Source organism: Drosophila ficusphila, unplaced genomic scaffold (genome assembly GCF_018152265.1).
Source record: "Drosophila ficusphila isolate 14025-0441.05 unplaced genomic scaffold, ASM1815226v1 contig_414, whole genome shotgun sequence".
NCBI lineage: Eukaryota > Metazoa > Arthropoda > Insecta > Diptera > Drosophilidae > Drosophila > Drosophila ficusphila.
The window spans coordinates 18,926,496-18,937,863 of NW_025064328.1; the positions used below are offsets into that span (position 1 = coordinate 18,926,496).

The 11,368-nt window shown below is 44.1% G+C and overlaps 1 protein-coding gene across 1 annotated transcript; it reads left to right on the forward strand.

Annotated features, from left to right (window-relative positions):
• The first annotated feature begins 2,635 nt into the window (after positions 1–2,635).
• LOC108094240 (odorant receptor 43a) lies at positions 2,636–4,878 on the forward strand. The gene is made up of 6 exons (XM_017194699.1): positions 2,636–3,080; positions 3,657–3,927; positions 3,992–4,091; positions 4,423–4,524; positions 4,584–4,691; positions 4,774–4,878. Exons 1-6 carry the CDS (start codon positions 2,636–2,638, stop codon positions 4,876–4,878), a joined length of 1,131 nt encoding a protein of 376 aa, XP_017050188.1.
• The last annotated feature ends 6,490 nt before the right edge of the window (positions 4,879–11,368 follow it).

Here is an 11,368-nt window from a genome sequence, read left to right on the forward strand (position 1 = left end):
TACAAATTATTAGTTAACATTTAAGCCAAACTAAACCAAATAAATCCATATTAAAGCCATAAAAATTAAATACTTGAATATGTATTTATCTCCTAATTTCAACGTTTCAGTAGAGTAATTTATTTCAGTGTGGGAAATGCACAAAAGGTTTGCCTGCCGTTTGATTTATGTGCAACGCTGCGTATGAGCAACCAAATGGGGCAGCTGTAACTGACATTGCATATTTGTCCTCCCACCCGCCCTTCCCCTCCCCCTTCTCCTCCTTTTCCATTAGATCCTCTGTCGAGCATGTTTGCACAAAATATTGCGCATACGCCGCCAGTGCCCAACCTTCTTTGCCGTTCGGCTTTGTCCTTTTGCCTTTTTGCGGCATAACGCGCGGTTAAGTGGCCATAATGTGTGCCTTTATGGGCTTGGCATTGGCATTGGCATTGGCACTGAACTCCTCTTCGGCTTGGTGGCTTCGAGGCTTGGTGGCTTGGTGGCTCGTGGCCCTTGTCCTGCTCCCATTTTAATTCCTTTGCCATATTTGCTGAGCCAGCATTGTTGCTGAATTATGTTATGCCAGTCGGTCGCTTGTTGATTTTTATATTGTTTTTTTTTGTTTGTGTGTGTCTGAACTGGACCCGCTTCCAGATCCTGCCTTCCTGGACTTTCGGTTGTCCTCGTCGGCATGATAAGCGACCAGGCCAAAATATTTGGCTCCGGCATGTTTGCCCAGTTGTTTGCGGATAATCCGGTTTTATTGTTTAATAAGTCATGCCGGCTATCGCTCCAGACCGTCCAACCTGTCCGTTCTCCAGCCCCGATTTTCCCCGAGTGTCTGACTGAAAACGTTAGCGGCTCGTTGGCTTTTTGACTGGCTGTGCGACAGAGCGTGGAAGACCTTTTTTTGGAGGGGGATTTCCGCCATGGGTTCGGAGGAGCGTGGCGAAATCGATGGCCAAATTAAGTGGGGATTTGCATATTGCAGCAGCAAGAGCTGTATATTAAAGGGATTTCTCAATGACTCATTTGTTGAAACCAAAGTTCCAGCGGGAGCAAACGCTGTGCTTCAATCTCTATTGCGAAATTGGTACTGTTATTGTTTATGTTTTAAATTATCAATCAGAATGCTATTATTAGTATTGTGTGGCAAAAAATCTTTTTTCCTCCTTTCTATTTTCATGTTCGTAAATTTTAGTAATTAAGGGGAGGTTCTTTTTTTTTTTTTTGAAAAAATCGATTTTTTTTTTTTTTTTTATAAAATGAAAGTTACATATGTTTAGAATATACGTGCCAAAGGATATTTCGATACGACGCGTATTTCTTGAGCTAGAGCGTGTCAAACATACCCATGTCACAAACGCTCTAAAAACTTTAAACGCGTTTTTCTCGGAACCATGTTTTCAAACCTCTTGTCGCGCACAGGGCTCGTTCTATTGATCCGATTTCCTTCATTCAAAAAATTTTTGAAAGTATATACTTTTTTGTATGCCTATACCTAAAATTGGCATAAAAACTTGTTTATTTATAATTTTTAAACGAGATCGAAGTAAAAAAAAAGTCCATTTTTTTTAAATGTCCATAAAATTGGTTTATTTTTACCAAAATTGATTCTAGTTAAGTATAAGGCATAGGAAATTCCATCAATTTTAATAAATAATTTACATTTTTAATTTCGGTTCACTACCAGCGGCCCGACACTCGACAAAGCAGAAAAATAGAGGTCTACGAGATCCGCCATTTTGAAGCCGCCATTTTGAATTTTCTGAATATTGAATTTTTTTTTTAATTGTTAATAAACAACGAATCAAAAGTTCAAAAGCATAAGTTCGTATGTCTTTTCATTTTTCCGCAATTAATTCTCAAAGTTTGCTTAATTTTCGAAAAAAAGAAAAGAACCTCCCCTTAAGCTAAATAAATAATTTTGTTTTAAAATTAAATTGAAATTCGACCTCCCACTCTAGTTTCACGAAGTTTTTCATTGTGGGAATCTTGGGATACGATATTTTTTTTAACTGTGACTACTAGCTTGTTTAAATATTGTCTGAGTTGAAATTTTGAAATGTCCACTGTAAAATTTTCGGAAATATTATTGAGTAGCGAAAAATGAAGCATAATATTGTTGAATTTAAATATACAGTTTCGTGATCCTCTTGTTTAATGTGTTTTAAATAAGTCTCTTTCAGCTCAAATCCAAATCGATAAGTGTAATCAAATTAAATGGCAATCGATCCAAAACAATTTAAATTGGTGAGAAATCGTAGTTATTTTTAGCCTTAAAATTTTATGTAGTTATTAAGTGACATTTCAAAAACGTGAATCTCATTGCTAGGCTTTCCATTTGGGCCTTCGCAATCGCAATCGCACTTCAATTACATTACACTCATCATTAGCCAATTAGCTAAATTATAGGCTGCGCCACGACAGTTGCCAAATGGCTCCAGTTCCCACTTCCATTTCCTATTTCCCACTTCCCACTTCCCGTTTCCACTTCCGTTTCAATTCCCACTCCCAGATCCATTTATATTCCCAATCGCAACCCCACAGATTGCCCTCCTCGATGGCGACAATTGGTGCGAAATAAAAGACATTTGCCCAGCACTTTGCGGCACAGTCTGAAGTGGAATCGGCTTAGATTGAATACGGAGGAATGGCACTCGAGGATATTGGCCTGGTGGGCATCAACGTGCGGATGTGGCGGCACTTGGCCGTGCTGTATCCCACTGCGGAGACCAACTGGCGGAAGTTCGCCTTCGTCCTGCCCGTGAGTGCGATGAATCTGATGCAGTTCGTCTACCTGCTGCGGATGTGGGGCGACCTGCCCGCCTTCATCCTCAACATGTTCTTCTTCTCGGCCATTTTCAACGCCCTGATGCGCACGTGGCTGGTCATAATCAAGCGGGTCCAGTTCGAGCAGTTCCTCGCCCGCCTCTCCGCCCTTTTCTACTCGATTCACGAGTCCACCGACGAGTGGGGGCGTGACATCCTGAGGCGGGCGGAGCGCGAGGCCCGCAATCTGGCCATCCTGAACTTGAGTGCCTCCTTCCTGGACATCATCGGAGCCCTCCTCTCGCCGCTCTTCAGGGAGGAGAGAAGTAGGTACTCTTAGAAAAGGCAAAGCATCAAAACGATGAACTTACACTTTTATTAATGAGTGAAATTAACTTTAAACTTGAAAAAATTAAACTAAAGACACGGCTTTTGTTGAGAAATATTTTGTACACAAAAACTTGTTTCCAAAAAGTTATATTAGCCCAGCCAAAAAAGAAAACTTACAACCTTTTTCTAAAAATATAGGTAAATAGTATTTACATTTTATTTAAAGGTTTGAAGAAGTAACACCAAAGATTACCCCTAATGTAGAAATGTCCTTTAATGTATTTTTTCAATAAGTAAAATACTTGAATTTGTGCAGTTTTCCCTGTCAATTTATTCCTCCTGTTCTCTCGTTTTCTCTTAAATAACTGTATCCAAAAATTAAAGACAATCAAGTTTCAATTATACCAAAGTTCTTTAAAAGACAGATAAGTTGCTTAATAATAACTGATCAGAAATTAGAAATTATTTGCTTAGCCTAAGGAGCAAATATATTGCGGTAGGATTCCATAAAGTCTGAATCCTGGTTGCAAGGTTGGTCATTTACTTGTTGTCTCGTGTTTCCCTGCTTTCAGCTCATCCTTTTGGAATGGCTCTGCCCGGAATGAACATGACCCGCAGTCCGGTGTACGAAATAGTTTACTTGGTCCAGCTGCCCACGCCCCTCCTGCTCTCCATGATGTACATGCCATTTGTGAGCCTCTTTGCCGGCCTGGCCATCTTCGGGAAGGCCATGCTGCAGATCCTGGTGCACAACTTGGGCCAGATTGGCGGGAGGGAGCAGCCGGAGGAGGTCCGCTCCCAAATGCTGACCGCCTGCATTCATTACCACACGCAGGTGATGGGGTGAGCCGCAATGTGAAGGGGATTGGAGGTCGACGGATCTCTAAGCTTCTCATTTCCATTCCAGCTATGTGGGGGAGCTCAACAAACTGGTAACCAACATTGTGGCGGCCGAAGCAATTATCTTTGGCTCGATAATCTGCTCACTGCTCTTCTGCGTGAACATAGTACGATATTGATTTTATCAGCGTTGTCACAAAATACAGAGATTTTCGTTTTCCAATTTTTCATATAATTCAACTACGAAAATAACATTTGAAATAAGTCGTTCATATCTGCAATTCTTTTATTTCAATATTATTTAATTTTGAAGGTATTGCAAATGCTGTTTAAGAACTAAAAAAATTTTATAGAAAATTTATGTACAATTTTAATCAATTTTCATTTTATTCCTGAAGGGTTTGAAAAGCTGCATTAGCAATTTTATCCACCTCTTGGAACAAATTTGAATTTCAGTATTCCATTTTTCTATATGTTTTAATTTAATTCACTTCACAGATAACTTCTCCGACTCAAGTTATCTCAATTGTGATGTACATCTTCACCATGCTCTACGTGCTCTTCACCTACTACAACCGCGCCAATGATCTGAGTATCGAGGTAATCGCAAGAATTGAATTTACTTGTAAACATTATTTAATCTTGTTGAATTCCTGTAGAATAACAGAGTGGCGGAGGCCGTGTACAATGTGCCCTGGTACGAGGGCAGCCCTCGTTTTCGCAAAGCCGTCCTGATCCTGCTGATGCAGGCCCAGCATCCTTTGGAGGTGGGTGATGCAATTCATTTGCGAGTCCGTGATTCTAATCCGTTTCCATTTCGGGTGCGGTGCGCTCCATTTCACTCCGCAGATAAGAGTTGGCAACGTTTACCCCATGACTTTGGCCACGTTTCAGAGTCTGCTGAATGCGTCCTACTCGTACTTCACCATGTTGCGTGGCGTCACCAGCAAATGAGCTGAAGGACCGAAAAAACCGGCATCCATTCGGCACCAAAGGATCCCCATCCCCAAACATCCCCATCCCTTGCTCCCTGTTTTTCCCTTTTCACTTGGCCGGCAATCCGAGTAATGCAAAAAGTTGTTGTTGGCTGTGGTTCTGCTGTTGTTTGGCATTTGCATATGCTTGTCGTTTGAAAGGATTTAATCGGACTGCTGGCACGGAGTCGAGATCCTTGTTCCTTGCTCCTGGCATGCAAATAGTTTGCTGCACGAGGGGAGCACCGCTTTGAATTGGCTTCTTAGATTGTTACACAAAATAGATTGTAGATTACAGCAAAATGTTGTGCTTGAAATAAAGTCAAATGAATGTAGAGTAGGATTCCAGCTCAGGCGATGGTTTACTTCCCCGTTTCCGATTTCTGTTTGCTCGGAGTGCCTAAAAGTATGATTTACAGATATCAAAGGATTTGTGGCGGAGACGGATTTCAATTTGGCTAGCAAGATGGTCCAGAATGATATGAATAAGTAAACATCTGGTCTTCCAGCCAATTAGTGTTCATATTGATTGAGTTTAGTTAGTTGGAGCTCTTGTCGAGCTTCATGCATTTTTTATTGTCGATTTTGCATGCATATTTTCGGGCTGCCGTTGAATATCCCAAATATCTGAGGGTCCGTTCTCTTGCGCTTTTAATTAAAATACCCAAAACTAGTCGTGTCTGCTGCAATTTAATTAACATTAGTCATGTCCTTTATTATGCAAATATACGGCTGCTGGCAGCAAGATCGCTTAATGCCGGCCCGACAGCAATAACAACTTAATTTAAAATTCATTATAACTGACACCAACTAGTTAAACAATTGCCAGCGGCCAAGGGCGGCGGGAGCAAAAACATCAACAGAAACAAAGGACCACCAAACAGGGAACAGGAGCAAAACAACGGCGAAGGGCGCGCTTTGAAAATTGAAATGAGCGGCGGCAGGCGCTCTTGAAATACGCAAATAAACTTCAAAGAAGGACGACTGCACGCTGTGTTCTCCTTGCTGGGTGTCCTGGCGAGCGCATAAATAACAATGGAGGGCGGAGGACGGAGAACTAAGGAAGGACGAGCTCCTGGGCTGCTCCTATCGCCCGGCCCGAGTGGCGTATACTTAATTTTATTATGAGGTGTCAAGTGCGGACCAGTTGACTTGCCAGCCGAACGCCTTTTGTGTTGTATTTTGTGTTTTGCCCCGTTATTTATGTTGCCCGCTGCCCGCCATTTGGTGGCAGGTGAACGCCTACGCGCCACGCCCCCTCCCTTCGGCCAGCAAAAATGTGAACTTCCTCTGGGCTTCTACTTTTTCTTGACACACTGAACAAAATCTTATCAGACATATCCAAAGGTTTGTGGCAAACTTGCCAAAGATGATTTCTATTCCTTTTAAATGTATATAAATGTAAATGTAATCTGTAAGCACTTTAATTCCTTTTTTATGGAGAATATAGAGCTTTACTTTATTTATAATCTAATTTAAAGAAATGTTTCGGAAGCTAAGACAGCTGGAATACAAGATACGCTAAACTAGTCCCCAGTACAATCACTGTATGATTCAAAAACAAAATCATAAATTTAAATATGTATTTGCAATTTAAGCTGTATCTTTAATTTTACTAAGCGATTCGAATTACTTTTTTTTACTGTGCACAGCACCTATAGTTCCGCTGCTCCTGTTGCCAGCTGGTCCTTTGATTTTTTATGGAGGCAATATGCAAATGCCGCCGGAAATGTAAATGCGCCACTCCGAGTGGCAGAGTGGCAGAGGGACACCCTGACAGTATCGTGTCCTGCGAGTCCTCATTGTCTGCTGCATAAAATTAACAAGTTCCGCTCGCGCTGTGGCAAAAAACTGTTTCATTAGAGAACAGTTCGTGGTCGCGGTCGCCTGCCACGCCCCTCGCTACGCCCACCCGCCCAGAGTCACACCCCCGAAGGTTACGTCGTTTTATAATTGAATTCATATGCATCAATGAAGGCAGCTCAACAAACACGGCACAAAACCCAAAGGGAAACTCCAGCTTGGAAGGGGTAACCACAACATGGAAAACAGGCGACACTCGGGGGTGGTGCGGTTTTTCCTGGTTTTCCGGGTTTTCCGGGCTGGGTGGCCCACTTTTTCGGTGGCATTTTCAATTTTAAATGGATTTTCAATTGCGGCGGGGGCATTTTGCATAAATTGCTATAATGAGTTTATTCCGAAGCCCTCCAAGTGGCTTCGTTGGCGTCTCCCCATGTCCGTGTGCAAATATGCCAGGATGATACGAGCTCCGTGCTCATTTGCAGTTGTCACCAGTGACAGTCGTATTGACAGTTGCTTTCGCTGTTAATTCTCGTTTTAATTGTGGCACTCGGTGACAGTTGATGCTGGAACTTTGTTGGCTGTTTTGCGGTCGGCAGAGGGAATTTAATTTGCGTCCGCAGTGGATTTGCATTCCGCAGAGGAGTGGGCTCAGCTTTAAGTGCCGGAAGTTGGTCTCCAGTTCGGGGGGATTGAGTGCTGTCGGTCTAACCACCAACCCTTCGGCTGGGCCATCAAGTATTCCATCCATTGTCTGTCGGGTCATTTGCGAAATCTCTCATAAGCAAAGCATTCATTTTCCAATTATTTATTGATGCCTCTGTGCCGCACTCCCCCACCACAATTCACCTGCAATAAATCTCCGGAGCTCCCTGGCTGCGCCTCTCCCCTCTTGCGAGTCCTTGGACAACCACATTGTCTAGCTTCCTGCAGGATGTTTGTCTGTGCGCTCCACTACTGTGTGCTGGCTGCTGGCTGTTGTCTGCTGCCTGGTGCCTGGTGCTCGGAAAATATTTGCATTTTCACTTTTGATTTATTATTGCCATTGCCATGTGTAAATTGCCAAAGCAGAGGTGCAAACAAGGCAAGGAGTGCGGCAGGCGTCTTGCAGGAGGCGCCGCAACTGCAGCTGCAGGTGCAGGCAGCGTTGACAAGGACACATTATGTTTGGCCAAATGAATGGTAATTGCGGCATCGAAACAAGCAATTGAAGTGCAAGCCAGCAGATTGCCAACTCGGTGTCGGCCAGGAGTCGACCGCACTTCGATTGCGACGGAGTTGGCCCAGAAAGAGGTCATTACAGTTCTGCTAATTACAAGACCGAATTAGAGGGGCTTCCCCGGGGCTCGTTCCTCGGTCCTCTGATGCCATTGCCAATTACTTCCGCCTCTGTGCAATTTCCGCTCGCAAAGGTCGGAGCTCCTAAGCAGCTTTTCTGGAAAACGTCAAAACAGCGACAACTTTATATGGCCACAAAGGCAAACAGTAATGACGGCGAAAAGGGAAACATAAGCAGATAATTACACAGGCGAGCAACTATCTCCGTGCATCTTCTTCCGCCTTCCCCGCTGCCCCGCTGCCCCGCTACCTCGCTATCCACAAAGTAGAAAATTACAAAAATAAAAAACCACAAGCGGAAAATTAAGAGCAGCAGCCTGCGGTCCACAAGGAAGGGCAGACGGCCGGGAAAACTCCATTTGTTTGCGGCCCAACTTGGCCGAACTTAAAGTTCATCTTCGAGTGGCTGCCCGAGGCCTAGAACTTGATCGGGCCTTGATTATCACTGCAAATGGGAAATTCCTGTTCGGCGAAATTCCACCCAGCCGAGACTGAAGACTGGGAGACGCGGGGACATTTTCGGCATTTTTGACTGTCTGCCAGTGCCTGTAAGCGAAATGCAAACACGGAGTCGACTCCCCATCTCCCATCTGCCACCATCCATACCATTTAGAGCACCCCAACTACCCAAACAACCCCATCAACCCCGACCGTTGTGTCTGCCCTGCAGCCACATTTAAATATGCCGCCAAGTTCTACCTTCGCTCCGACGCCCTCGCAAGGCCTCAAATCCGAATCCGAATCCAAGTCCCAGCCCCTCGTTATCATCGTCGCACGGGATGGCGGGGCTGGCACTGATTTCATGCTTTATAACTTTCGATATCCGAATGGCAAACAGCGTTTAGCGCTTTGCCACGCCACCTCGAAACTGCCGGCAAGTGTTGCTCTGCTACCTGAGGGGCCATCACGGCGTATGCGCAATGTTTGCCCAGCATTTTTCTTCGTTTTTTCACCTTTCCGTGGTTCAGTGGTTGTTTTTTCAAGGGCTTTACATTATTCGTGGCCAGGGTTGGGGGGTTGGGGGGCCCTCATGGCGTATGCATGATACATCAAATATTTAAGCAATATTTTAGCTATGCCGACAATGAGTCAAATCTGAAGGAATGTCTGGGGACCTTCCGCCTGCGATAATAAAGTTTAGAGATAAACGATTCGGCAATCGAGTTATGCTGCTCGGCAGCCCAGGGGATTTGATTTTATTTACATATACATATTCCCGCTCGGAGAGCGGAATGCGGAATTTATTGGACTCTGTTTGAGAAGTTTAAAGACCTGGACAAAATCGGTTAACAGGGACCACATGATATTGTTATTCTTGTCGTAATTAAAAACCCATGAAAGCAGGGACGGCGACCAAACAACTGGCTACTGGCCACAATCGCATGGCCAGACACAGATACACACTCAGGAAGACAATCAGACAGACACACACACACACACTCACACACAGACTGAGAAACAGATAGAAGGATCCTGGGGGCCTGCATGTGTGCGGCAAAACAAACATGAAGCGTATTGATGGCAAGGCGTCCTTCCCAGGCAAAAAGTTTCATATCAATTTTAAGCCAAAGTAATGAAAAAGTAACAACAACAGTCAAAGGAACAGGAAACACGAAGCAGAAGGAGCAAAAAAAAAAAATTAAAACCAGCGCTATAGACAAAGCATATTTGCACGCAGCGAAAAGGACTCCCTCCCCTTTCCACCAGGATGATGATGAGAATGATGATGGGAATGATGATGATATCGTTGACGAGGCAGCACACAAAGCAACGCTAACGCTTTATGACAGCCCAATGGGCCACAGGAGAATCTGGGGAATCGGAACCCATTTCTTCGTCCTCTTCGGCGGGAGCTTCTAAGGACGCTGTTTACATTCGCCGGAAAAGGACAAGCGCGGACCCTGTCTGCAGCAGCGAAATTAAAAACCAATAAAAACGCTGCGGGGAACGAAATTAAAAATTATGTTTTCTCTCTTTCAACAACAAACGAAAACAAGCATTCCGAGCCAGCAAAAACACCACCGAAAAAGTTGTAAAACGCGAATAAAATTCCCGGCTTTAAAACGCGCTGCACATAAAACTTTTACAATTAGGCAAAACGATGAAAGGCATAAAAGTTGCCAGAGCCTATGCAACACTTCGATAATTGAATATTTTAGCGAGCGGATCAGCTGCCGCCAGACGAGTGGAAAATGGAAAATGTCTGGTTGGGGGAACTCGGTGGCTAGGAAATAAAACCTAGCTCACATCCGAGAGTCGAGTCGAGGGCATTAATTGCTGCAAAGTGTTGTTGAAACTTTTACGCCGCCGATTCGGCAGTCATTTATTTAATTTACTACCTGCTATAGTGGGCCGAGCTCCATCCCCTCGGACCGAGCTGCATTGCCATGAATAATTTAAGTAAATCGCTGCTTGTCTGACGGTCCCCATGTCCACTCCACGGATTGCTCCTATTCCGGGAACCCCATCCTGTTCCATTTCGCCACGGACTGTTGTGTCTGCGTGTACGTGTCGCCGGGCAGGATTAGGCGGCATTTGCATATTTTAATTATTTAGATTGTTGTGCCGAGCTACTTAGGCCGCAGAGGCAGTGAAACGGAAGCGCAAGTCCCGACTTAATTAAAAGCTCCACTTGCGAAATTCTTTTTGTCTTTTCTCCATCGCAAATGCCTTCGAATCGTTCGTTATCGATGGAGCAAACATATGTTTGTGATTCTTGTGACAGCTTTAAGGAGTTAAACACCGAAACATGGAAGTTAGATGGTTTAGGTTCATGTACTTCTGAACTTAAAGAAATTTTTAACCCCTCAATTTAAATCTGGTAAGCATTTCTGAAGCCACCTCAAGCTTGGCCAATAAACACATACCAGACCCGCCGATCATAAATTCGTAATGAAATATGAGGCTAACCCAGGCGAAACCGACCAAAAGCCACAGCCGAAAGCGAAACAGATACAAATGCTGTGGCCAGACCGAGACCGAATGAAATCCTGGCTGTAAGGAGGGGAAAAAATAACTATAATAAATACGCAACAAAGTAGCAAACAGAACCCAGTCAGAGAGCTGGTCTGGTTTTCGGCAAGCAGTTCCCGAGGAAACGTCTGCTGCATTAGTTTTATGATTATTTGTGGTATTTATTGTGGGGACAGTGGCTACAACCGACTTACTCAAGCCTCCCACTTTCATCGAGTCGCATGTGGGGTCCAAGTTTCTGCCCAGTGCAGCTTTAATTAGATTCGCACATTAGACAAAGACCAAGTCAGTTTGGCTAATGATACGGGCGAAAATCAAATTGCCATGCCACGCACGAAAGTTGTTCTACAGTGGGTTAG